At 38.8% G+C, this 26,550-nt stretch overlaps 2 protein-coding genes across 5 annotated transcripts in view; both read left to right on the top strand.

Annotated features, from left to right (window-relative positions):
- The window catches only part of ampd2b (adenosine monophosphate deaminase 2b), a 32,398-nt gene extending 18,945 nt beyond the window's left edge, over positions 1-13,453 (top strand). For all 4 annotated transcript variants that reach the window (XM_022205340.2, XM_022205341.2, XM_022205342.2 and 1 more), the window contains 14 exons: positions 26-128; positions 283-472; positions 1,511-1,652; positions 1,757-1,846; positions 2,302-2,431; positions 2,541-2,735; positions 2,819-2,950; positions 3,061-3,224; positions 4,407-4,533; positions 4,618-4,781; positions 6,365-6,485; positions 6,665-6,838; positions 8,431-8,541; positions 8,634-13,453. In XM_022205340.2, coding sequence (XP_022061032.1) covers positions 26-128; positions 283-472; positions 1,511-1,652; positions 1,757-1,846; positions 2,302-2,431; positions 2,541-2,735; positions 2,819-2,950; positions 3,061-3,224; positions 4,407-4,533; positions 4,618-4,781; positions 6,365-6,485; positions 6,665-6,838; positions 8,431-8,541; positions 8,634-8,849 — 2,059 coding nt within the window. In that variant the 3' untranslated portion in view covers positions 8,850-13,453. The remainder of the gene's footprint in view (positions 1-25; positions 129-282; positions 473-1,510; positions 1,653-1,756; positions 1,847-2,301; positions 2,432-2,540; positions 2,736-2,818; positions 2,951-3,060; positions 3,225-4,406; positions 4,534-4,617; positions 4,782-6,364; positions 6,486-6,664; positions 6,839-8,430; positions 8,542-8,633) is intronic.
- A 3,778-nt stretch (positions 13,454-17,231) lies between these two features.
- Positions 17,232-24,991, top strand: LOC110958690 (glutathione S-transferase Mu 3-like). The gene is made up of 8 exons (XM_022205339.2): positions 17,232-17,468; positions 20,627-20,702; positions 20,806-20,870; positions 20,955-21,036; positions 21,963-22,060; positions 22,139-22,234; positions 24,298-24,408; positions 24,630-24,991. The coding sequence occupies exons 1-8, from the start codon at positions 17,433-17,435 to the stop codon at positions 24,726-24,728; spliced, it is 663 nt and encodes a 220-aa protein (XP_022061031.1). The 5' UTR covers positions 17,232-17,432; the 3' UTR covers positions 24,729-24,991.
- The last annotated feature ends 1,559 nt before the right edge of the window (positions 24,992-26,550 follow it).

The following is a 26,550-nucleotide window of genomic DNA, read 5'->3' on the forward strand; positions in this document are numbered from 1 at the left end:
ATATAACACGTTTCTTGATCATTAGATACATGAAGGAACAAAGCGAAACTCCAGACCTGCAGGAGAGAGACTTGGTTGCAGAGAAAGAGTACCAGCGAGTCACTATTTCAGGAGAGGAGAAATGTGGGGTGAGTTGGAGTGGTTATCCACACAAAAAAAAAACCTTCTTAGTAGAGGCACAGGCTTTGTTTTGTGATGTTTCTCACCATCAAATAACACCTCCTCCTACATTTTTTGTGCTTCCATAGTCATTTGTTTTTCTTCTATTGTTCTTCCATCCAGGTTCCATTCACAGATCTGTTGGATGCTGCCAAATGTGTGGTGAAAGCTCTGTTCATTAGAGAAAAGTACATGGGTCTGTCGATGCAGAGCTTCTGCAGGACCACAGCTCGATACCTGCAGGAGCTCAGCGAGAGACCTCTGGATTTAGACATCTACGAGGAGGAGATCCCAGAGACCACAGTCACTGCAGGTAGACATGAACTCATCAGCAGCATCACTCAGACTGCACTCTGAAACAGTAGAGCATCTGTGTAGAACCAATGGGACGTATTGATTTGTGGTGTAATGCTTAGCTAATAAATCAGTTATTTACTGACAGTTACAATGATGGATGAAGCTTTTTCTATGGAGCAAAAACTGTTCTGGTTCCAGGTTTAGAAATTTGGTGATTTTCTCTATTTTTTATCCTTAACATTTAAATAAATCTGGGTTTTAGACTGTAGATTGGAATAAACAAATAACTTCAAGACATCATCTCGATCTGTGGAGCCTTATGCTGAGCTATTTTTACAACGTTCAAGAATTAATCATTGGAGAAGGTAAAAGTCGTGACAAAATGGGCTTAAAAATGTAACACTCTTTACAGTAGAGGTCGACTGATATGGTTTTATTCCATCAATGTCCAAACTTTTGACTGATGGTGTACATTTCCCGTAAAAAGGAAAATCTTGATGCCAAATTTAGAATTCAAACTCAAACCCTACCACAAAAATGTGTTGAAATGCTTTTGTAAATATGTATATAAATTACACGTTTCACTTCAACATCGATCCTTTAGTTTTGATAGACTGTTGTTTCTCACATGTCACCAATCAGACATATTGCTGCAGGCAGGGAAGCAGCTGGAAATGAGTCAAAGTTGTGCGTTTGAAATTAATTTATTTCAGCAAAAATCACAAAAAATGTGATTTTTACAATCTGGAAAACTGGAAAAAGGTCTTCAGCTCAGATAGGAAAAAAATCTGTAACGTGGAGAAAAATGAATCAAAATAATAACATTAATAAAAGGTTATCTGCATCTCTGTTCCTGCTCTGCTGACTGACTCCACTTCTAGTATTCAGGTTTCCAGCGTCATGTGCGGCACTTTCACATTAAAACACAGATTTCACCGTCCATCTGCTCGCTCCCATGAGCAGCCTTTCACAACGTGTAGGCTCACCTCAGCTGCATGCTCGCACCCACCTCGCTCTGAGCAGTGACACAGTTCCACATTCTGTCTCCTCTCAGATGCCACAGTGCACCCACCTGTTTCTGAAACGCACCCCTACGAGAACCAGGATCCTGCCAGCATGCCCCCCGACATGGGCTACGGCTGTAAGATGGTGGGCGGTGTCATGCATGTTTACACCACCAGGAGCACGATGGAAAAGTGAGATATTTGTGACGCTGCACGCAGGCCTCATCCTCGATGCTTTCAGACTAAGTTCACAGATTTCACTGGCAGCAAAGTAAACTTCTCTATTCTGCTAACAGGAGCACAGAGCTGGACCTGCCGTATCCAGACCTGCAGGAGTACATCGCTGACATGAACGTCATGATGGCCCTCATCATCAACGGACCAGTGTAAGCTGAAAATATTTGTCTGTCTGTCTGTCTGTCTGTCTGTCTGTCTATCTATCTATCTATCTATCTATCTGGAAGACACAAATAAAAGACGATACAGAAAACAATGAATAAAGCAAAACACAAAATGACAAGAATGAGACAAAAGCAAAAGCGAGACCAGAAGGAAACACAAATCTTCCGTTAATGTCTCCTCTGCTATTTTTGCACTTTACAAAGTCATCCCGAGGGACGGATTGGACCTTCTGGAGGGCCAGTTTTGGCCCACAGGCCACGTGTTTGACACCCCTGGTCTAGATAGATCTTAAAAGATTTTACTTTTACTGAATTTTTAATTTTACTAAATTTTGGCGTTGATCTGATCGTCTCTTGTGTCTTATTTGAATTAACTCAGCTCATCCTCAGACTATCACAGGAAGTGCCCACTGTTTGTATTTTGTTTGCCTTTGCCACAGAAAGTCCTTCTGCTATCGCCGTCTGCAGTACCTCAGCTCCAAATTCCAGATGCACATCCTGCTGAACGAGATGAAGGAGCTCGCAGCGCAGAAGAAGGTCCCACATCGAGACTTTTATAATATCCGTAAGGTGAACTTGGCGACTTTTCCTCCTCGCTTCATCACTGTTGCGTGTTGTGATCCAAAACCAGACTCCACTCAGATATAACTCCTTCCTGTTTCTCTGGTTCGTTTCACAGGTCGACACGCACATTCACGCTTCATCCTGCATGAACCAGAAGCATCTTCTACGTTTCATCAAAAGAGCCATGAAGAAGTATCCTAAAGAGATCGTTCACGTGGAACGAGGGAAGGGCCAGACGCTCATGGAGGTGTTTGAGAGCATGAACCTGACGGCCTTTGACCTCAGTGTCGACACTCTGGACATGCATGCGGTGAGTAACGAAGGATCTGTCTGTCTGTCTGTCTGTCTTCCTTCTATGTGAAAATGAGATAAAGACACAGTGTTTATTTCCAGGATCGCAACACTTTCCATCGGTTTGACAAGTTCAACGCCAAATACAATCCCATTGGCGAGTCCATCCTGAGGGAGATCTTCATCAAAACGGACAACTACATCGAGGGGAAATACTTTGGTCACATCATTAAGGTGCGAACAGACTGAACAGACTTCACACCACAGCTTGTGTTTGCAGCAGAGTGCCCGTTTGAGGCGCCGGCGCCCTCTTCTGACCGTTTGTTTGTGTCGCTGCTCCTCAGGAGGTGATGGCCGACCTGGAGGAGAGCAAATACCAGAACGTGGAGCTCAGGCTGTCGATCTACGGTCGATCCAGAGATGAGTGGGACAAACTGGCCTCGTGGGCTGTAAAACATAAGGTCTACTCTGATAATGTGCGCTGGCTCGTTCAAGTACCACGACTGTTGTGAGTTTACTGAACTCGAATACATCACTGAGTCTCTGTTTTTCCTGTATTCCAACATTTATTCCACTGCACTTTTCTTCTCTGTTGCAAATGTTTTACTTTTTACTGCACTGGATTTACAGTTTTTCACAACTATAGCTCACATTTGTTACTTTTTCAAACACGAAACAAATAAAATATAAAGCAATGTTATAAATTACACAAGTCGGTCTAATTTGCTACTTTTTATTGCCGTATTTCAAAGCAAAGTCCATAATCTGCTGACATATATAGCAGTTAACTGGTGTGTACTATTGTGGCAAGGAACTAATACATTTATACAAGCTTTATAAATAAGAAGATAAGATGAACTTTATTAAAGTTTACATGTTACAGCGGCTAGTTAGAAATTAGGCACAGAACAGCAAGGTAACAAATAAAGATATAACAGAGAAGATGGATGGACGCATAGATATCACAGATGTTTTAAGGATAGAAATGCATGTTAATTATGGAAAATAAACCCTTTCTCTATTTCTTTTTCTTTCTTTAAGCTAATTATTTACATTTATTTATTTATTTTTAAACTTATTTTCATTAGAATTGTTTTATCTCTGCTGTTATTAATAATGTTTATATTTTCTTTTTAAATTATTTTTAGATATTTATGATATTTATTCATCTATTTATTTATTTAGCGGTTTATTTTTGCATGTATATTTTGTATATTTATGAACACGGATATTTTATACAAATCCTTGTCAGTTTCTAAAGTAACCGACTAAATAAACAAAATTAACTGTATAAATTATTTATTTATATTGGAGTCAGTTTTGTTCTTACACTCAGATGAGCTAAAATAAAAATAAAAATGATCAGTCTTGATGAAACATGTTTGTGTATGTTCTTTAAATGCGCTTCATTCCTGCTTAGTCTCATTTTTTAAATTGCTTTATGTGTCACAATAATTCACCGTGAATACTTGCTGTAAAAAATGTGCGTTTTGCTTCTATGTTTTGATGAAATTATAAATGCAGTCCTTGTAGTTGTAAAAGAAAACGGTAAAATTTCTGTGCACTATGAGCTGTGATTACAGTGACTGAGTCTTTGGTGATCCTTGGTCACAGTTACACACGAGTAAAGTAACATTTTCTCAGTAACTCACAGCTGACCTTTTCGTGTGCTTCTATTCTCTCTTCAAAGCGACGTCTACCACACAAAGAAACAACTGTGCAACTTCCAGGAAATGCTGGAGAACATCTTCATGCCTCTGTTTGAAGTTACGGTCGACCCCAGCAGCCACCCAGAGCTGCACCTCTTCCTCCAGCACGTACGACTTCTTACCGTCTGATCAAACGGATGTTCTGCTGTCAGTCAGAGGGTTTTATGGTTCTGCCCTCGGTCTCTCTCTCAGGTTGTGGGCTTCGACAGCGTGGATGATGAGTCCAAACCAGAGCAACATATCTTCAACCTGGATAGTCCGCTGCCGGTGAACTGGACGGAGGAGGACAACCCGCCGTATTCCTACTACCTCTACTATATGTATGCAAACATGACTGTGCTGAATCACCTGCGCAGGTACGTCAGCAGCGCCTCAATTAACCCTCCTGTTGTCCTCATTTACGGGCACTAAAAAATAGTTTCCTTGTCTGAAAAAATAAAAAAATTTAGCAAAAAAATTCCCCAAATTTTTGAAAATTTGCAAGACCTTCAGGAAGAAAATTTCAATAATTCCTTAAAAGTTTCCCTTAAAAGTTTTATTTAAAAAAAATCCCCCAAATTTTGCAAGAAAATTCCTGCGAATATTTTCAAAAATGAGTAAAAATCTTCCAAAAAAATCCTAAAAAATATCTGAAGTGATTCCATATATATCAGTAAAACTTCTAATATTTTCTTTAACAACATTTACAAAACAACCAAAATTCGCTGGATTTTGGTTGTTTTTTTGTGAATGTTCTTAATAAACATTTTTAACATTTCTTTTTCCACCATAAAATGTTCAAAGATTTCTCAAAAATGTTGAAAATCTGGAAATCAGAAGTTTCACCGTGAAAATCTATTTTTTTTTTTTTTGCCACATTTTCAAACTTTAAAACGGGTCAATTTTGACCCCCAGGACGACACGAGAGTTAAAGTGACCTCCATAACGTGTTGTCTTTTTGATTCATCACACATTATTATTGTGTAAACATTCTATAGTTGGTGACAGAGTAGAGAGAGTTCCAAATTACAAAAATAAATCTATAAAAAATAAGCAAATAAAAGTGTAAATTTGAAGACAAATGAACAAAATAAGAAAAAATGAAGAAATGGGCTTGTAACATAAAAGATAAATAATTTAGCAATATTAATCCACAAATAAATCCATAAAAGAAATAGATAATAAAGGTAGAAATACAAAGACAAATAAAATAATTAAAAATAATAAGAAGAAATGTGCTTTAATAAAACAAAATTAATTTAATATTGTGATCAGTAAATTGCTTTTGAGATGCACTTTATTGATGCTTTAACTGCGCACATTAAAGGCCAGATTACCATGAACATTATAATGTTATAATGTTGTTTTATAATCAAAGCAAATATGCACAGAAAAATGCGCACAATATTATCATTTTTTTGTATAATCTACTTTAGCTTTGACTTAGATCAAATTTCTCCAGTAAATAATCTGAGCTTTTTTTGTGCTGTTTAACCCTCTGAACCACAAAACCATCAGCGGTTTTGAAAAGCTCGCTCTCTTTAAAGTAAACTATGAGCAAAATGACACCATTCATCAGAGCTATGGACTGTGAAAACAGAAAAAGAATGGTTGGATTTTCAAATTTCCGACTGTACTTGAACTAATCGTCTGTTACATGCAGCTCTGTGAGAAGAAATTTACCACATTTAAGTGTCGGTTTCATCAAAAATTGCATTAGTCTGCATGCCACATTAAAAATTTGCTAAAAAAAAATGACAAGATTCTGCAAAATACAGTTATGCAAAAACCTTAACAACAACTGTACTCTTTCTATTTTCATTCAGTAAAATAAGCTTCATATTGTCAGGAAAATAAACTTTGGGATTTATCCTCTTATCCTGGGATTTATAATTGGTTCCCTGGGCAACAGCAGCGGTTGTTCACTCACCCTCCTACTGTTTGTGTGTTTTCGTTCCAGGCAGCGGGGGTTCCACACACTCGTCCTACGTCCTCATTGTGGGGAGGCCGGACCGATCCATCATCTGGTGTCTGGTTTCATGCTGTCAGAGAATATCTCACATGGGCTGCTGCTCCGGAAGGTGTGACCTCAAAATCACAGCAGCTGCTGCTTTCACACACACGGGAGGCGTTATGTTTGCCAAAGTTTGAAAGGAAATGATGAATTCAAGAAAAACCTTGTGCTTTAGCTTCACTGTTTGCGGCTCATGTGAAATCTGGGCCTCTTATTGTGATTCTGATGCATTTCTTGTCCCTCCAGGCTCCTGTGCTGCAGTATCTCTACTACTTGGCCCAGATTGGCATCGCCATGTCTCCTCTCAGCAATAACAGCCTGTTCCTCAGCTACCATCGTAACCCTCTGCCGGAGTATCTGTCCAGAGGCCTCATGGTCTCTCTGTCTACAGACGATCCTCTGCAGTTTCACTTCACCAAGGTCAGCAAACACAACCATTCATAACACCCACCTTTGAAGTGGTAAATTCACTGTAAATACCATTAAAATGTGTCTTCAGTTTATTGCGTTTACAGTAAAATTACAGCTAGACTGCTTCACATTTAAAGGTCACATATTCTGAAACTTTTCAGCAAATGAATGAACGTCTTGCATGTTCTCCTGGAATTCGTATTTAAATGTTTCTCCTCAAAATACGGTCTTAATGGTTCGTTTCACACTCCCTGGTTTAGATCATTTTACATGGAAATATCACAGAATTTAAAGCACAAAATTCATGTGCACAGACATTTTAGATCAAGATAAATGCGCTTTTTAATTGATTGGTATCAGCAAGAACCAAGTCTGATCCCTGATCTTTTGAATTTTTTGTATCATAGTTGATATTTTTGCTGTTTTCGGGCCTGAAATCAACATGGACGCCTATAACCAAACACCACATGGCATTTTTACAGAAAGATTCTTCTAAATATTATATTTACAATTGAGTAAAATTGAAATTGAAAGTTACTTATAAAGATATTGGTAAAACCTGTTGACATGCCATGAATCCACACTTGACTCACACACTACTTTATATTAAATAACTCAGAAAGCCTTGGAGTCTTCCAGTCTTTTCTTCAGGAGGAAATGACATCATGTGGAGCAGGTCATGTGATCTGGAATTAACACACTTCCTGGAGAGGTGTTTTTGTGATGGGGAACTTAGTTGAAAGTGATTTCTGGGACACAGATACAATTTATTTTCCATATAAAATTTGATATATTACCGAAAAAGAAATATCTGTCATGATTATCTCAACTTAATAAAAAGAACACAATCTAACATTTTGTGAGTAAACTCATTTTATGATTATCTAATTAGAAGGTGGTTGTTATTAAATTGGGGCGGTTATTTAGTTGACATTTTAGTGATATCCAGTCATTTTTTATTAATAGATGATTGTTTCCATAATAAATGATTCTGGAATTTGTAAAGACATGATCATAATGAACATAAATAACATTCTTTTTTGCTTTTTATAAAGACATATGCAAGTTATATCCCATGGACTTCAAAAGTCCCTCAATTACATATTGACCCATTTGTCTACATTTGAGAATATTCTTAATAAAGTCAGCATTTTGAACCTGTTAGGTAATATCATGTTTTCTTCATTACACATTCTTTCTAATGTTTTGTTTTTGCTATTATAAATTGCACTGGTCACAAAGATGGTTGTTGCTTCTGCTACTGTGATATAAAAACATTTACAAAGTGCACTGGCTTTTGGTTATGAAGCGGCACAGAAGATTTTGTCATGATGTCTGTTCACTAGATAAACCCTCACAATGCCCTCTACATCCAGCTTCCTGTGGTTGATAAAAAACTAAGAGGTTCCACCTAGTGGTGCACCAAGGTAGTACAGTTAATCTGCAATGCTTGGAAGTGTGTACTATGTAGGAAAATGGATTGAATTGGGACTAAACATCCACAGATGCAAAATTTTAAATGACTTGGATCAGACTGCATATTGTTGAAATCCTTCGCCGGGCCGTTTACAGAATGTTCTAACTGTGCTTCTTCTGTGCAGGAGCCCTTGATGGAAGAGTACAGCATTGCTGCTCAGGTGTGGAAACTGAGCTCCTGCGACATGTGTGAACTTGCCAGAAACAGTGTGCTGATGAGTGGATTCTCTCACAAGGTACCAGTTACGTCACATCACTTTGGATTATCCAGTTTCATCTCCTCAGTCTGTTGTTCTGACTTCTCACTGCGATCTCTCGTCTCGTTCAGGCGAAGAACTACTGGCTCGGCCCGAACTACATCAAGGAGGGACAGGAGAGCAACGACATCAGGCGCACCAACGTCCCCGACATCCGGGTGGCGTATCGCTACGAGACCATGTGTGAGGAGCTCAATCTGATCACGCAGGCCATTCGCACTGATGAGCTGGAGACCATCGAGGAGGAGGGGAGTCTGTGTATGGGAGCTGTGCAGGCAGAGAAGTGAACATGCAAGCACAACACAAACCAAGCTCTCATCACATTCCCTCCGTTTCCACATCAGGACATTGTACAGATTTGGATATAAACATATCATGTCTGTGAAAAGTTACAGGAGGATTCTGAGAGCTGCTGCTGTGGAAATAAGAGAGAGGACCTACGATCTGTGTACCAAAGTGTTTGCTTCCTTTAGTCTCTGTGTGTCATCCTCTGTTTAATCTGTCAGTGAATGAATAATGTCTCTTGATCATTTATGTTGAAAAAAGAAATATATTTCCATGGTTTGTGACCTTTTTTCCTGTACAATGTCTGTAATTCCTGTACCGAGCCTCGAGTAATGTGCATATTCAGAGTTTAACTCATTAATAAAACGTATACAGAGAATCCAAAACCCAGGAGAGAATCTGGAACAACTTCACGAAGAGACGAGCATTTATTACAAACAGGACTGGAATTAGCATTGAGAACACTGAGGTTATATTTTTGGCTTCTTCTTGCCCTGTTTTTAGGTTTCAATTTGCTATTCTTATCATCATGGTCCATTTTTTTAGCATGTTTCCTGGAAAAACTATATTCTGGTATTAATTTAAACAAAAAAGACAATATTCTGAGACATATTTAGTTTTTTAAATTTAATTTAGAGTTTAGTTAGTTGGTGTTCTCTGCAGTCGGTTGTACCAGCTCTTCTTAAATTCAAACTTATACTAAGTGTAACACACGGTGCTATTAAGTGGAAATTTAAATTCACACTACCAATCCTGTTCATGCATAAAGACTACTAAAATCAGTCTTAACCTGTCGATGGAAATGGATTTTGGTTGGGTAAAGCTACAGAAGTTTCCTGTTAGATGTACAAATGTCCGTAGTCTTTATCCATCCTCTAAGAGACGTTTTAAGTTTAATTATGCAACATGACTCAGCAAATCCAGCAGTTAGTAATGGAACGGCTCATCTGTCAGGCTTCTCGTTCCGTCTTTTTGTCTTCGCTTGACAGCTGCTCTGGTGGATCATTGGAGAGTTATCTGCACCCCAGAGGTGGGAGTGGTTAGTGTTACAAAAGCTCGCTGTCACACTCCTGTTCTCCATGACCTATATATCTCATTCTGCCTGATCCCAGTCTTCACCCTAAAGCCTGCTCTAAACCCTCAGACGTCTCTGCTGCAGTGTTTGACTGTCAGTCCAACAGGCACAAAAGAAGGATTACAAAAGCAAACTCTGAGTTCCAGCTCAGTTGTTCATTCTCTGCAATATTCCCGGGTTTATTTAAGGTTCATTTAAGCACAGTGGCTCGGTGGTTAACACTGTCATCTTGCAGCTAGAAGATCCACGGTTTGTGTCCCGGCCTTCCCGGGATCTTTCTGCATGGAGTTTGCATGTTCTCCCTGTGCATGTGTGGGTTTTCTCTGGGAACGCCGGCTTCCTCCTACAGTCCAAAAACATGCTGTGGTTAACTGGTGATTGTAAATAGTCTGTAGGTGTGAATGTGAGTGTGATTGTTTGTCTCCATGTGTAGCCCTGTGATAAACTGTTACCTGTCCAGGTGTCCTCTGCTTTCACCCTGAGTCAGCTGGAATAGACTCCAGCCCTCCTAATGAGGATTAGGCGGTGTATAGATGATGGATGAATGGATGCTTGTTGCACAAGAACCATGGAAAGACTCTCAGAAAGTTGAAAATATGACCATTTTTCAGTTTTTACAGTTTCTGGCCCTGATAAATGGTGCAATTTTGGGTGTTTTTTTTTTTAAAGAAAGTGTTGAGCATGTTTGTTTATTGAGATAGAAAACAAGCAACTTCTCAATTAAGGTTGTTTACTCTGCAACCAGTAGCTTGATCAAGGACCATTACTGTTCAGAGGACTGTAGTTAAAAGTGTTAATCTGAATGCGTCTTCGCAGTAATGGATGAAATTCACCATGTACAGAGTGTATTTATGAAAATGTGAAACAATCCTATTGATCAAAAACTGTTGGAGAGGAACCGCTCTCATCTCAGCCCTCTTGTCGTTGGTGCTCAGGCTTGTCCTTTAGCCTGTTGGCACATGATCCACAACCCTCCCTACTGTGATTCATGTATGTATCGTCATTGACTTTAAGCCTTGCCAGTAGGTTTTATACACTGAAGCACATGATGTGTGACAGCTTCACAAGGAAAGAACAGACTGCATCTGTTGGCTAAAATCACCCACCCTGGCTACTGGTTGGACCAAACCAAAAAGTAAGCTGGGACAGACTCCAGCAACCCTAATGAGAATTAAGCGGTGTATAGATAATGGATAGATAATGGATCAATGGTCAGGAAAGTCACTAACATCTTCAAATCCTACTCAGAAATTTGGCAGAAATACGAACAACTCTACAAGTGTCCAGTAAACAACCACGATGGCGAGCACTTTTGGATTTCTTCCCTCATTCATTCTTGCTTGAGGACATTATGAGGGGTCAACGACAACCGCATTTATACAACAGCAATTTAACAATAAACTATGGAAAAGTCCTGGAGATAAATCTGCAGACTCATAGAATTGGCGTTGTAAAGTCCGTATCAGAGCCTTCATGACAGGGCACGATTTTAAAATGACTCAGAAGGAGACATGCACCAAAGTTTCAGGAGTCCATGAGATCAGATTGGGCTTCATTTGGCACCCTTACTTAGATTTATAATCCTAACACTCCTTACTCTACAGAAGCAGGCGTTTTTTTTTTTTACAACATTTTTTATGCATTTTGTCCTCTCGTTTAACATGCAGATGCAGCTTTAGGTCGCTGCTGTTTGAAATACCGACATGTTTTTTTGTCGTGTCACAGCAGAGGTTTCTCTGTTATCTCCTTCCTGTACATGAGCCAGATTTGTGCAATGGTTGACGTAGCAAAAGTTGTGCCAGTGCTGATGCTGCAAAAGACAGATACTGAGGTGTAACTTTACTTCGTATCTCAATGTGCGGTTGTTCGCAATCCAGCTTCTGATTGGCTAACGTGCTTTACCATCATCCACTTTATGATCATATCACCACTTGTTGTTTCATTGCTTTTGGCGGTGCTTCAGTTGTGTTTATGAATTTAAATATGGATGAAGATTTCTTCAAAACAGCACCTGCATGGGAGGGAACACAGTTTGTTCATTTATTTTTTTAAATATGCAGTGCAAAAAGATGCCATTGCTGTTGATGTGTAGACAAAGGAAACTTTTTTTCATCATGTCACAGCAGAGGTTGCTCTCTTATGTCATTCCTGTATTTGTGCCAGCTATGTGCAATGGTTGACGTGGCAAAATTGTGCTGGAACTGACACTGCTAAAAAACATGTGCCACTGTTGGTAACCTGCTGGAACTGATAGCCATTGTTTTGCTGCTTCTTATTCGCTAGCGTGGCTTCACACTTACGGTTATATCCCCGCCTGTTTCGTCTTTGCAATCCTTCCGTTGTGTTTTTGCTTTTCATATGGATGAAGATCAGTTTTCAAACAGCATGCAAAAAAATGCAACATTATCTCACTGAATTTTGAAAAATGTTGATGCGTAGACAGAGGAAGCTTTTTTTGTCATGTCGCATCAGAGGTTGCTCTGTTATCTCCTTCCTGTACAAGAGCCAGTTTTGTGTTATGGTTGACATGGCAAAAGTTTTGCCAATGCTGACGCTGCTAAAAGACACATACTGAGGAGTAAATTTATTTCGTGCCTCAATGCTGCTGGAACTAATAAGCACTTTTTCCCCCCAACTTTTTCTTTTTAAATTTCTTTAAAAACAGCACCTGTGTGGACAGGAACCCAGTCGTTCTGAATATCTTTTTGAATGTGCAGTGGTTGGAGTGGCTAAATTATGCTGGTGTTGCTAACAAGACGAGCAACTTTACTGAGCAACTTGATGCGCCACCGTTGGTAGCCTGCTGGAATTGGACCAAAAACCCAACATACATGTGCACTAGGCCTAAAATTCCTGAACAATCTCAAACACACACTAAAGAATTGATGAATCGCTGGTGCAAACCAATGCTGATGAATTTCCTAGCAAGCACAACTCAGTTTAAGTCTAACAGGACTTGGTTGGTGTGGATGAGGTGGAGGAAGCACAATGATGACCTCAGTGTTTCTAAAATCCGGACTGCAGCTCTGACTTCTCATCAAATCTTCAACTTCTGCAGCAAAATTGGTTCAATATGTGATGCAGAAACACATAAAAATGCTCAAATTGTTGCTAGCATGGCAGACATTTTCGACACAGATAGAGCTCCATCTTCAGTATATGTGTGATATTCTTGCTTCTTTTTTTTGTGCCTCTACAGTGGTTCCGTTGGGTTGCGCGAGGCCACGTCAGTATTTATTGTTGGACATACATTCCTGAGTGTGATGCATGATGATCCGCTCCTTCACTTTTCACTCCTTGCACAAGTTCGACCAGTGCCAAATCCATGAATAAACAACCTCCAGTTTTAGAGAACTGAAGGTCGACTAACTTGACAAACCGTTTTTTCAACTCCCAGCTTCAGTTCGGGTCCTGCTGTCGTCGGTCAGGCTGCTTGTTGCTGTTTGTCCTCCCAGAGTATTTTTATGTGCCGTTTGTGATATTATTTAAGGTCATTTGCATCTGTAAAAAAAATAAATATTATTAACATTGGTGTGTTTTCCTCTTTTCAATGAAAAAGAAAGAAAAAAGAGTGAGAAAAAAATAAAAACACGTAGAATTTATTGGTAAAAATGAGGATTGTCTGGCGGTCAGCAGCTGATTATCACAAGGGACTCAGTGGAAATATGTGTGAGCGAGTGATCAAAAGATGTGAAAAACAAAGAGTGTATTGTGTGGCATGTTCACATTCAGCTGACTGCCTCCTAATGTGGGTCAGAGTGAGAGCAGGGAGATCAACACAAAAAATTCAGACAGGCGACAAACGTTCAGGTTTTTAAAATGAAAGAATAAAAGGTCCACATACTGTACACTCTGAGCCTCTTAGATGTGAAGATTTGCATGTTTCTGTAACTGTATGATTGTAAATGGCTTTTTTCTGTTTTCTTACAGTTTTTACTGTCATTATTTGCAACACTGATGGTTCAGCAATTACAATAATATGCAGTAGTATAATTAGACATTGACATCTGAGGCTATAGCCCTCAGTGTTGCATGTTTTTATTCATTTATTGTTTGGTTGTCAAATCTCATAAAGACTCAGTAGTTATATTGTAAAGGCAGTGTAGAAATGCTTTTATAATAGCACCCTCCTACACATAAACGCCAAAGATAGAAGTGGAAGACAAGTAGAATAGGAGTTGAATTCAACAAAAAAAATGAAACCGGTGGTAAACAAATAAAGGCAGGTGAAACTACAAAAGTTTATGCTGCTATCTACAGCTGCAGAACCTGTTGGACAAAAATAACCTCCATGGTAACTTCTACTTGTCAGAAAGGAACTCTGGTCACATTGTATATAGCTTCAATGTGTGGATCCAACATTAAGCTTCATCTATCACCTTTCTAGTTATTTATTTGGGCTGTTCTGTTATGAAACTTTATTGGTGACTTTTTTTCTTTTACTCAGGACTAAAGATCCATCCATCCATCCATTCTCTATATTTCCTCACTAGGGTCACAGGGGGTGCTGGAGCCTATCTTAGCTGACTCGGGCGAAGGCAGGGGACACCCTGGACAGGTCACCAGTCCGTTGCAGAGCTACATATACAGACAAACAATCACATTCACACCTACAGGCACATTAACCTCAGCATATTTTTGGACTGTGGGAGGAAGCTGGAGTGCCCGGAGAAAACCCACGCATGCACAGGGAGAACATGCAAACTCCATGCAGAAAGACCCCAGGCCCAGGCCGGGATTTGAACCGGGATCTTCTTGCTGCAAGGCAAAAGTGCTAACCACTACTCCTCTGTGCAGCCCTCAGGACTAAAGATGGGTCACTCAAATTAATGTTAACTAAAATGTTGTTAAAAATTAAAAGGAGGATTAACAACCTACAAAGGTTAACAGCCAGAAGACTCCTTGTTCCCATGGAGTTTGGACGTTCTCCCTGTGCATTTGTGGGTTTTCTCCAGGTTCTCCAGCTTCTTCCCAGTCGAAAACACACTGAGGTTAATGCTACGGCTGGGGGGGGTGGAGAACCCAGGTGCAGACATCACTGACAGACAACCGGGCATAGTGAGAAAAAGGGTTTATTAAACAAAATCAAAACCACTACTAAACAAAGAACCCGACTGAGGGAGTATCAAGTTATAAGAGTCAAACAGCCTTCGTGTTATTTTTGACTTTCAGTTGACTTTTAATCCTCGGGTGACCAAAGTAGTTTTGCTTTGCCAGGTTTTATCTGCACCATGGATAATGACTATAACTGCTATTCTCTGGTTATCACGGAGATTTAGAATTCCTTTATATTCTGCTGGTGTTTATGAGTTTTGTCACTGCATGTGATTTAGATAAGTCCCATTAATGACTCCAAAGTCTCAACTTGTCACACAGAATTATCTGATCCTTATAGATCTGATCCATTAAATCCTCTTTTGAACTCCTCCCAAGACTCACTTTTATCATATAATTTATTCTTAACTGTTGGTATTTTCAGTAAATGTTTATTTTATCTTGAGATATTTTATACTTGCATTGTTTTTCCTGCAACATAACTGTTTTTGAAATGTGAAACAAAAAATACAAGAATTTCATCTCTGTCTTTTGTGCTGGAACAAATATTTGTAAGCAAAAGAAACTTTACCTAGAAAGTAAAGTTTCACATATTATTATCGTAGTTTTATGCACAGGAATCGTACAGTAATCACAAGACCTCATGTTACTGCATCTTTCTCTCATTTCACACAATTTGTGTCATTTCAGAAAGTGCTGCTGTTTCACTTTTTACCTATTTTGTTATTTGGGACCCAAAACCACGCTTTGTTAAATATTTTTTTAGCAGAATCCAAAGACATTCATATGTTTACAGGCTGTAAATAAAGTCTAAACATCTCCAGAAATGTAACTCCCACAGCCCTGAAATCTGGAAGAAACAAAGAAAAGATTGCTTCCAGTGGATCAAAATTGCTGAATGTCTCCATCATATGCCAAATTTTCCATTTTTGGCCCTTGAAAATGGAAAAAGAGTGCAAAGATTTCAAACAAGGATGGTATTTTGGCCTCACGAATGTCCTGCAAGTGGATGTATCCCTATTTCGTTCTACAAATGCAGCTTTTATTTGACATTTTATCAACTTTTGAGGCTTCTGACATCTGCAGAATTTGATGTGTGGAAAGTATGACGAGCCAAAGTCTCCGTTTTTTAACTATTTTGATGTGCAAATGATCTATATTGTCACGTTAATGCACAAAACAAATAATCGATCAATTAAATGGCTCTTGCAGACGCCATTTTTAATTTATTGGCCCTTAAAAATGGAAAATGTGCCACAAAAAGTTCCTTTGAGTGAACATTTATACATGTATTCATATTTTCTACTAAAAAATGCAGCCTATGATCGACATTTTATCAACTTTGAGACCTGTAACATCAGTAAAATTTGATGAGTCACAAGCATGGGACAGCAAAGTTGTGGCTTTTTAGCTAATTTGACATGCAAAAAATAGGTGCACTCACTCATCAGATTACAAAAACTGGTGTGCCTACAGATTGATATATTGTTATTATATATGCAAAGTTCAATCAATCAATCAATCAATCAAACTTTATTTATATGGCACTTTTCAAAATGCAGCCTTTAGTTGACATTTTACCAACTTTTGAGGCTTCTAACAACATATGTGGTAACTATGGCAAGTCAATCAAAGGTGCAGCTTTTTACATGCAGTATGATTGTGTGCACTCATACGTAGGACTAATATGTGCAAATGTACATGTTGCTTCCATATTGTCTCCATTTAACAACATTCGAGGCTATTTATATACTTGAAATGAACACCTAACAGAGAAACTGATGATAACACAAAACACAAGACAATACATCTCAAGTGTATTGAATTGCATCATTGCAAGGGCTGCAAGTGAAACAGGGTGGGTCACAGTTCCTCAAAGGATTTGCTTTTTTGTTTGTTTTGCAGAAATAACACTTTAAAATTCCTTTCAGAGGCTGTGTTGGTCTTAATTTGTCATCTGAGACACACTGTGAACTGTTGAAACTTGCAGGTATCATCAATTAAACTGTGCATAACATCTGAGACGTGCAGTAAAACATTTAACATGTGTCTGCTATGATTGACTCCTCTGTATCCAGGTCACGTCCAAAGCAGAGTCATGTCTTCTCTGCCCTGACGCTGCTTTTTTTTTTTTTTTTTTTTTTTTTTTTGCACGCAGCTCTCATTGTCACTCATTTACATATTTTATGTCAGAGAGTTGATCTATGGACCAGACATTTTCATTCATGCTCACACGCCTTGCAGCCCGCATAGCGACAATGAAAACATAAAAAACCGGTTCAGGGCACCGGGTTGTGGCCGCCCGGTTCTCCCCGCCCACCTGCTCCGCCTGACCCCCTTCATAAGCCCCCGGAGACCCCGCTTCACTTCACCTCACCGCCTCTCGTCTCCCTCCGTCCAGCGGCTCTTGTCTTCTTTCTCCAGCCACATTTGCTCCCAGAAAATCGTTTTCAGAATGCCGATGGAGCTGGCTTACTGGGACATCCGCGGGGTGAGTTTAACCGCTTCCATTGTTTGTTAACTAACCGGTTTGTTTGCAGCGCGGCGGCCGTTAACTGCAAGCACCGAACCCCGGATAAACTAGCTCCCCTTCACCGCCTGTGATACTATCGTATGTGCAGTTTTAGGCTAAATTAGATTTAAAAAAAAGGTGTCGTGTTTTATTATAAACTCAGTGCGTAAGGAGCATATAATGTTGGCTCAAATGTTATGTAACGGCTGCTTCTTCAGCCGCGTGCCCGAGTGTGTTTCTTTATCAGCGTCGTTAGCGACGAATTTAGCATCTGATAAATAAATCGCATAAACTGAAGCTAAAATGTTTGCTAACGGTCGTAATTTTAATCTAACATTATTCAGACCGCTTTAGCAGCTATCTGTGTAATTGAGCCAGAGTTAGTCACTTCACCTTAATGAGCTCACAATGCCAGCAGCGACTTAAATACTTCATTTTCAGTGAACAATTTAGCATTTAAATCGCCTAAACTGAAGCTAGCATGTTTGCTAACGTTCCTAATTTTAGTCTAATATTATTCAGACCGCTTTTGCAGCTCTCTGTAGTTGAGCCAGACTTGGTTACTTTACCTAAATGAGCTCATAATTTCAGGTGCGACTGAAATACTTCCATTTTCTGCGTGCAACAGAAGCAAGTACACTATTATGCACGGTGCAATTTCACGTAAATAATTCAAGCCGATACCACCTCTGAGAATGCATCACTTCTAAGTTGAACACAAGACGTGCTCTTATGTAAGTTAATAGGTTGCATTTCTCATACTAAATGCTACAAAAGTTAGTCAGTTTTTCATTATTTTAATACTTAATATGTCCACTTTTTATATTGCATTAGAGGCTTAGTCCTCTTAAGTTGCATACCAGTGTTGCACAGATTTCTGGAGAGATGTGCAATTCTGCAAAGACCATTTATTATTCTGTCATGGGCTGAATTCCTCTGTTTCTTTTCACAATTCTTGGCGACGCAGTAGTTTTTACTTTTTGTCTTCTTTAGAAATTCTTGTGTGATCTTGGCGGTGTGCTTTGAATAGTTTTTCATGGTGTAATATTTCCTCTTCTGCAGACTGGGAGTCATATTGTCAGCAAATATCATCATAAATCTCGTCTGGCCAACACCTTTCGCCCTCATGTCACCTCACATTAACACACTCCCACCTTTGTGCTTCAATGTCGGGACTATGCGTTCACTGGACCCCATCTCAGCCGCTTATCTTGATCTTTTCTGAGTAAAGAATGTGCTCCCAATTTTCATCAGGAACCCTTTAAATCTGCTTTAGCAAAGTCTAATCCTGCAGTTCTGCTCCAAACAGTAAGCAGGGTTGTTGAGGCTGATGTTTTGAACTGCCTGAGCTGTCACAGACACTATAATTTTCATTGATAACACGTGTGCCAAGTCTGAAGCACTTGCCCATGTGTTTTTTTTTTAGAGATAGATTGTGAAAGTATTGCAGCGTCATGTTAGGCGAAAGTCCATAACAGCTCTGATTAGTGGTACTTTAGCGCCTTCTATGTCTCCTGATTACTCCTGCAGCTGTATTTCTACTGTTTTTTGTTAGTCACTGAGCTTTCCTTATCTTTTTTCAGTACTTTAGGAGTCTTACAATCAGATTTTTAAATTCCTCTGAACATCCTTTTCCATGTGCAGCCATGATGCAGATGGTTATAGGTAAACTCATAGGTCCACAACTTTCATAAACGTGTTCATGCAATTGGGCTAATGGTTGTTCATAAGCGCAAATAATTGACTTGTCTGCTCAGATGTGATGCAATTTGGAATTATTTGACATTTACGTGAGTTTGCACAGGAATGTGGTTCCATTTGTTTGAGCACCGAGACCGACAGGCTTCTCTTGAAAGACATTTTTGCAAACCGGTTGTCCAGTGATTGTCCTTGTGGTCAAAGTTCAAGTCTCTAAATGGTTAACTAACTCAAGCCTCCATACATTCCGAGTGCAACTGGCTTACAGTATAAAATTTTATTGACTTTCAATTCAGTTTGTTACACTCGCATATCAGAATGTGTGAACTCGCCTCCACAGGTCACTACAGCCTAAACTAATATTTTAAAAGTTTATATTGCATGAAAAAAAACACGAGGTATATACTGAAAATGTGCAAAAAGGAATGCCCAGTGCTTTTTAAATTTTATGTGGATTTAAAAATGTTTCGAACACACACCTGTGGAAGGGTTGAGATCAGAACCTTGTCAGGTCTGTGCAGAATTAACCCTTTAAGACCTATTCTTACAGTTTTGTGTACTTCAGTGCAATTTTTTAAAATATTTTATTTGCTTAAAAGTGCAGCAAACCTAAAAAAAAAAATGAAAATTGCTTTTTTTTCCCCCCGCATATATCTGAAAATACAGAAATTTCATAGCTGTGTCCCTCAAATTTTATAAATGTAAAAAAAAAGCTTCACAATATTCTGTGGTCTCGTTGAAGGTTTTTTGGTATGCGCACTTTGTGTATTTTTACACGCCCTGCAACAGAAACGCACTCTGAGACCTGGTGAATGTGTGAAATGTTAGTGTAACACCCCAGATTTTTTTATGCAAAAAGAATGATCAGTCTGTCTGATGTGGTTCCAAATCTGCCACCAGTCAAAAATGAATATGCAATGGTAGCACTATGCTGGGCTCGATAGGGTTAAAGACAAACTGGGACCAAGAAAGCAATATTTTAGTGTTTTAATCTATCATGACAACAACCCCAGTGTTTGAAATGTTATATGCAAGCACATCCAAGCCAAGTTTAAAATTTTAGAATCTGCAGGCAGTCTTTAATAATTTTATACTATAAATCAGTTTAATTTAGATGATTTTTTTTTTTTGTTGTTGATGCAAAATGCACCTAAACAATATGGAGATTGGGCCAAAACTTGTAGCTGTAAAGCAATTCTAATTATGAATTTTCTTTTGAACAACTGACTCAATTTATCAAGTAATTTGTAAACATGTAAAACACTACTGCTTCTATATAAATTGGTATTTATGCCATCAAGAGGGTAAATTTTCTCATTATCTGGAAATGATAAGAACAAATGTCAAGGGATGGCTTCTGCCCTCATCCGTGTGTACATCTTAAATGTGTTAATGTTAAACTAATCCGTCTCTTCTCTGATTCATGGATGCTGCTGCAGCTCGCCCAGCCCATCCGCCTCCTGCTGGAGTACACCGGCACCGAGTACACGGACAAGCTTTACAGCTGCGGCGAAGGTACTTTACCTTTTCTTTCTTTTTTTTTTTAATGACATACTGACATAACTGTAATTTATTTAAAGACTTGCTTCATTTATGTGACCCACGTTCTCTCATACAGCTCCAGATTACGACAAGAGCTGCTGGTTCGATATTAAAGAAAAGCTTGGAATGGACTTTCCCAATGTAAGGACGATTAACGTGTGCATATTAAATTAATTGTGAAGCAAGTTGAAACCATCAGCTGATGACTTTAACATCTCACCACAGCTGCCCTACCTTATTGATGGAGACAGGAAGATCGTGCAGAGCAACGCCATCATGAGATACATCGCTCGCAAGCACAACATGTGTAAATATTTTTTGTTTTAAACTTTTTATTTATTCTACATACAGTCATGGAAAAATTATTGGACCACCCTTGTAAAAAAAAAAAAAAAAAAAGTCAAGATCACATTTTGCACAGATACAAATGACAATCTTGAATTCTGACTTCTCTAATATTCAGGAGCATGGGTAAGTACAAAAAGAAGAAAAAGCAACATATGTACTTTTTTTTTTTTTGAGGAGGTATTTAGAGCTCTGTTATCGTTTGTGTTATCAGTTTCTAGTTTCAGTTGTAGTTTTCAGTGGTGTTTTTTTTTTTTTTTTTTTTTTTTTTCCCCCCCATAATAAAAACCTTTTTTACTCTGTCCATTGCATCATGTTGAGGGGATGTGGCTTCAACCAATCGATTGTGCTCATTTACTTTGCTATAAAGAACAGGAATGTCAATAGTTATCTACCATCTGTGTGTATCAGCTCTTGAGGTAATATACCAAATACCCAGAACTCTTTTTGTTTCTGTTTTCACACGCCTCCAAAAGTCTACGATCTTCGGACAATCCCAAACTGAGTGAAGTTACCCACCGTGCCACACGTCCTCCAACACAAATCTGATGTTTTACTATATTTTGCGATGACTGATGAGGTGTTAAAGTAACACATCTGCACCTTCCAATCGAACTCCCTCCATGTTGGACTGTTAATTAATTTGTGTTCAGATCTGAATGTTTCCTCCCAATCATCATCCTTTATTACATTTGCTTTCAATTCTCATCTTTAACATGCATATTATTGTCATTGGATTCATATTGTAGTGCTTTATATGTCTGAGTGCCCTGAGTTTCATGTAAATAATTAATTCAGTGACATGTCAAACTAATATAACCCCAGTTTGGTTTAGGTTTTTCCTTTTTAAAAATAAATGTGAATTTGTCTTGTTTGATCTGATGGCAGGCGGAGAGAAAGAGGATGAAATAATCAGAGTGGACCTCATGGAGAACCAGTCCATGGACTTCAGAAATGACTTTGTGATGCTTTGCTACGTGGGCTATGTGAGTGTTTAGTCGCATTTAATGTTAGTTCACATCCTTGAATCTGCACTAATGTCGGTCTAACCTCTCTCACAACAGGATACCCAAAAGGAGGCTTACCTTAAGAAACTGCCAGGTAAACTGCAGCAGTTCTCATGTTTCTTGGGATCCAGAAACTGGTTTGCAGGCGACAAGGTATGTTGACCCACAATCGCTGGAAGATTCATTTTCTTAATCAGGTTTTCTTACTACCTGCTTTAAGGTGCAAGACAGAAGTTGCAGACATTTGGATGTTATCGTCTCGTTACGCGTATCCATGAACATGTTGGGAAAACAGTTGACTGTTTACACATAAAGGAGGCACAAAGTAGTGCTATTTTACATTGTGTCATGAGGGCTATATTCAGGTGTTCCTGTTGGTCAATTCATTGGTTTATCAAAAATGTTGTTTGAGGCTGAAGATTTACACACGTGGACAAAATTGTTGGTACCCCTCAGTTAAAGAAGGAAAAACCCACAATTCTCACTGAAATCACTTGAAACTCACAAAAGTAACAAATAAAAATTTATTGAAAATTAAATAATCAAAATCAGCCATCACTTTTGAATTGTTGATTAACATAATTATTTAAAAAAACAAACTAATGAAATAGGGCTGGACAAAAATGATGGTACCCATAACTTAATATTTTGTTGCACAACCTTTTGAGGCAATCACTGCAATTAAACGATTTCTGTATTTGTCAATGAGCGTTCTGCAGCTGTCAACAGGTATTTTGGCCCACTCCTCATGAGCAAACAGCTCCAGTTGTCTCAGGTTTGATGGGTGTCTTCTCCAAATGGCATGCTTCAGCTCCTTCCACATATGTTCAATGGGATTCAGATCTGGGCTCATAGAAGGCCACTTTAGAATAGTCCAACGCTTTTCTCTCAGCCATTCTTGGGTGTTTTTGGCTGTGTGTTTTGGATCGTTGTCCTGTTGGAAGACCCATGACCTGCGACTGAGACCAAGCTTTCTGACACGAGGCAGCACATTTCTCTCCAGAATGCCTTGATAGTCTTCAGATTTCATCGTACCTTGCACACTTTCAAGACACCCTGTGCCAGATGCAGCAAAGCAGCCCCAAAACATTACTGAGCCTCCTCCATGTTTCACCGTAGGGACAGTGTTCTTTTCTTCGTATGCTTGGTTTTTGAGTCTATGAACATAGAGTTGATGTGCCTTACCAAAAAGCTCCAGTTTGGTCTCATCTGTCCAAAGGACATTCTCCCAGAAGCTTTGTGGCTTGTCAACATGCATTTTTGCAAATTCCAGTCTGGCTTTTTTATGAGTTTTTTTCAGCAGTGGTGTCCTCCTTGGTCGTCTCCCATGAAGTCCACTTTGGCTCAAACAACGACGAATGGTGCGATCTGACACTGATGTACCTTGGCCTTGGAGTTCACCTTTAATTTCTTTGGAGGTTGCTCTGGGCTCTTTGGATACAATTCCAACGATCTGTCTCCTCAATTTGTCATCAATTTTCCTCTTGCGGCCACGTCCAGGGAGGTTGGCTACTGTCCCGTGGGTCTTGAACTTCTGAATAATATGAGCCACTGTTGTCACAGGAACTTCAAGCTGTTTAGAGATGGTCTTATAGCCTTTACCTTTAAGATGTTTGTCTATCATTTTTTTTCGGATGTCCTGGGACAATTCTCTCCTTCGCTTTCTGTTGTCCATGTTCAGTGTGGTACACACCTTTTCACCAAACAGCAGGGTGACTACTTGTCTCCCTTTAAATAGGCAGACTGACTGATTATGAGTTTGGAAACACCTGTGATGTCAATTAAATGACACACCTGAGTTAATCATGTCACTCTGGTCAAATAGTTTTCAATCTTTTATAGAGGTACCATCATTTTTGTCCAGGCCTGTTTCATTAGTTTGTTTTTTTAAATAATTATGTTAATCAACAATTCAAAAGTAATGGCTGTTTTTGATTATTTAATTTTCAATAAATTTTTATTTATTGTTACTTTTGTGAGTTTCAAGTGATTTCAGTGAGAATTGTGGGTTTTTCCTTCTTTAACTGAGGGGTACCAACAATTTTGTCCACGTGTGTACATGACTTCATTAGAGCTATTGAAGTAGAACCAAAACGATGAGCTGACTGACAAATGCCTGATTAATTCTTGTCTGATTTATTTGATTAGAGGAGCTTTAAAGTCTGCATTATGTTGCATTCAGAGTGTTGAGTTAATCTAACTTTCCATTCCAACAGATCATGTTCGTGGACTTCATCATGTACGAGCTGCTGGATCAGCACAGGATGTTTGATTCTAAATGCCTGGATGCCTTCGACAACCTCAAAAAGTTTCTGGACCGTTTTGAGGTGAGAAGGTTCAACTGTGTGTCAGACACCAAGAGCAGAAACTACACGCAGGAAATAGAAGCTTCCTCTACTGCCTTTGTGTTTTTATCTGTGTTCTTGTGATCATCTGTATGAAGCCTGTGGGTAAATGATGCATCAGCAGAGTTCCTTCTGTGCTGGTCTTGTTGTAAAATATTAAATATATATTTTTTTTAATCAAATACTTCTTTGTTTTATCGTAGGCTCTGGAAAAGATTGCTGCCTACATGAAGTCACCGAGATTCATGAAGAGTCCAGTCAACAACAAGATGGCCAAATGGGGAGGAAAAAAATTGGAGTGAAGAACAGTTCATTCAAACGTTTTTGGGGGGGAAGAACCATTTTCACAAGTGCAACTAACTCAATAACAAGTAAATTCAGGAGGAGAGAAGTTGGTCTCTACTGTTTGTCTTTTTATAACCTGTTCACTGTCTGGATAGTTCAAAATTATGTTAAAAATGTGCTGACAACATGAGACTGCAAGTGAAAACTTTAATTTCAGTGAAACACTAATTACTTGTTATATTTGAGGTTTTTTCCAACAATAAATCTTGTACTAGCTGTTTCTTTGAATTTGGGATTCAGTTTTTAACACCCCATGTTGTACGTCAAATCACATGACACAATGATTAAAAAAATACAGACAACATAAGTTAAAAGGAGCAGAAAATGCCAAGTACTTTCCACATATTTATATATATATATATATATATATATATACACACACACCACCAGTCAAAACTTTGGAAACACTTTCTCATTCAATGGGGTTTTAAAAAAATATATTTTCTACATTTTGGATTAATACTGAAGATGTCAAAACTATAAAAGAATACATGTGGAATTATGTTGTAAACAAAAAGTGTTAATCTTCATTATTGAGGTACAATGTAGAAAATACAAATTAAAATCCATTGAATGAGAAGGTGTGTGTGTGTGTGTGTATGCGCATGACTCCAGTAACTGAATTTTCTATCATGGAATCACAGTCCTGCATTTTGGTTCTTTGACAGATTTCTTTTTGGTCTGTTGGAAGTATGACAGGCTGTGTGTTACTTTACCATAGGCTTTGAGGACATCCTTCTAGAAGCAGCACCTTAACCCTTCGATGCACAGCATGGTTCAAAAGTGACCCATGTTCAATGGAAAGTAGGTATCTCTTGACCCATGTTGTGCATGAAAGGATTAAAACTTGACAAAAGTTGGCCGCTGTTCACGTGGACAAAAGGTATTCTGGAGGAAATTTCAGAATTAAAATAGCAGAAATCAAAATTTAACTATTTGGCCAAAATGACACTGAAATCTGTTAAGCGTGGTGGTAGCGGTATCATGCTCAAGGGTTGTAAGTAAATGGAATAATGAAGGAAAAGCATTTTCAGGAAAACCTAAAATCATCAGCCAGAAGGTTGGGTGTTGAACACAGCTGGTTGTTCCAACAAGACAATGACCCCAAACACACTTTAAACACGGTAAAGTAATGTTTAAATCAGGCTAGAATTAAGGTTCTAGGCTGGTGCCAACAATGTCCTGATTTAAACCTCTTCCTTGGAGAACCTGTAGACTGCGATGAAATAAGTGTTGGAAAGCCAACAAATTTAGTCTAAATGTACCAAATCTGTCAAGAAGAGTGGTCAAAGATACAACCAGAAGCACCTACTGTAGTTGAGGTGAAAACATGGAACATTTAACCAAACATTAGCATTTCTGTATGGATATTTTTGACCCAGCAGATTTTTTCATTTTTCCTGACGACCGATAAATCTATGAAAGAATCAAAATGCGCGATTGCTTTTTGGTAAATAAAGACATTTGGGTTTCAATGATTCCACATCATAGGAGTCATTGGAAACTCGAGACTGCCATGATACATGTGGTCATTTCATATGTAAACTTTTGTTCACCACTGTATATCTCATGAAACTCAAAATGGTCGATAAGAGAGAAATAACATTGCTCCGATCATAAATATCCACATATTTTTATATTTAATCCAGTGGTGGATCTTCTGTGTGGGCACGGGAGGGCAGTGAGACCCGGGGGTCAGTCAAGTCGGCCCCGACCAAGTCGGCCCTTGTCTACTCGGCCCCATTTTAGATGACATACTAAACTATGATGTTTTGGTCA

The sequence above is a fragment of the Acanthochromis polyacanthus genome, chromosome 6 (assembly GCF_021347895.1).
Source record: "Acanthochromis polyacanthus isolate Apoly-LR-REF ecotype Palm Island chromosome 6, KAUST_Apoly_ChrSc, whole genome shotgun sequence".
Classification (NCBI taxonomy): Eukaryota; Metazoa; Chordata; class Actinopteri; family Pomacentridae; genus Acanthochromis; species Acanthochromis polyacanthus.

Excerpts from the sequence above, each read along its gene's own strand:
- LOC110958690 (XM_022205339.2), top strand. The coding sequence starts at position 17,433 with ATGCCGATGGAGCTGGCTTACTGGGACATCCGCGGG. Across the intron at positions 20,871-20,954 it reads TTGGAATGGACTTTCCCAAT|CTGCCCTACCTTATTGATGG; the intron begins GTAAGGACGATT and ends ATCTCACCACAG. Across the intron at positions 21,037-21,962 it reads CGCTCGCAAGCACAACATGT|GCGGAGAGAAAGAGGATGAA; the intron begins GTAAATATTTTT and ends ATCTGATGGCAG.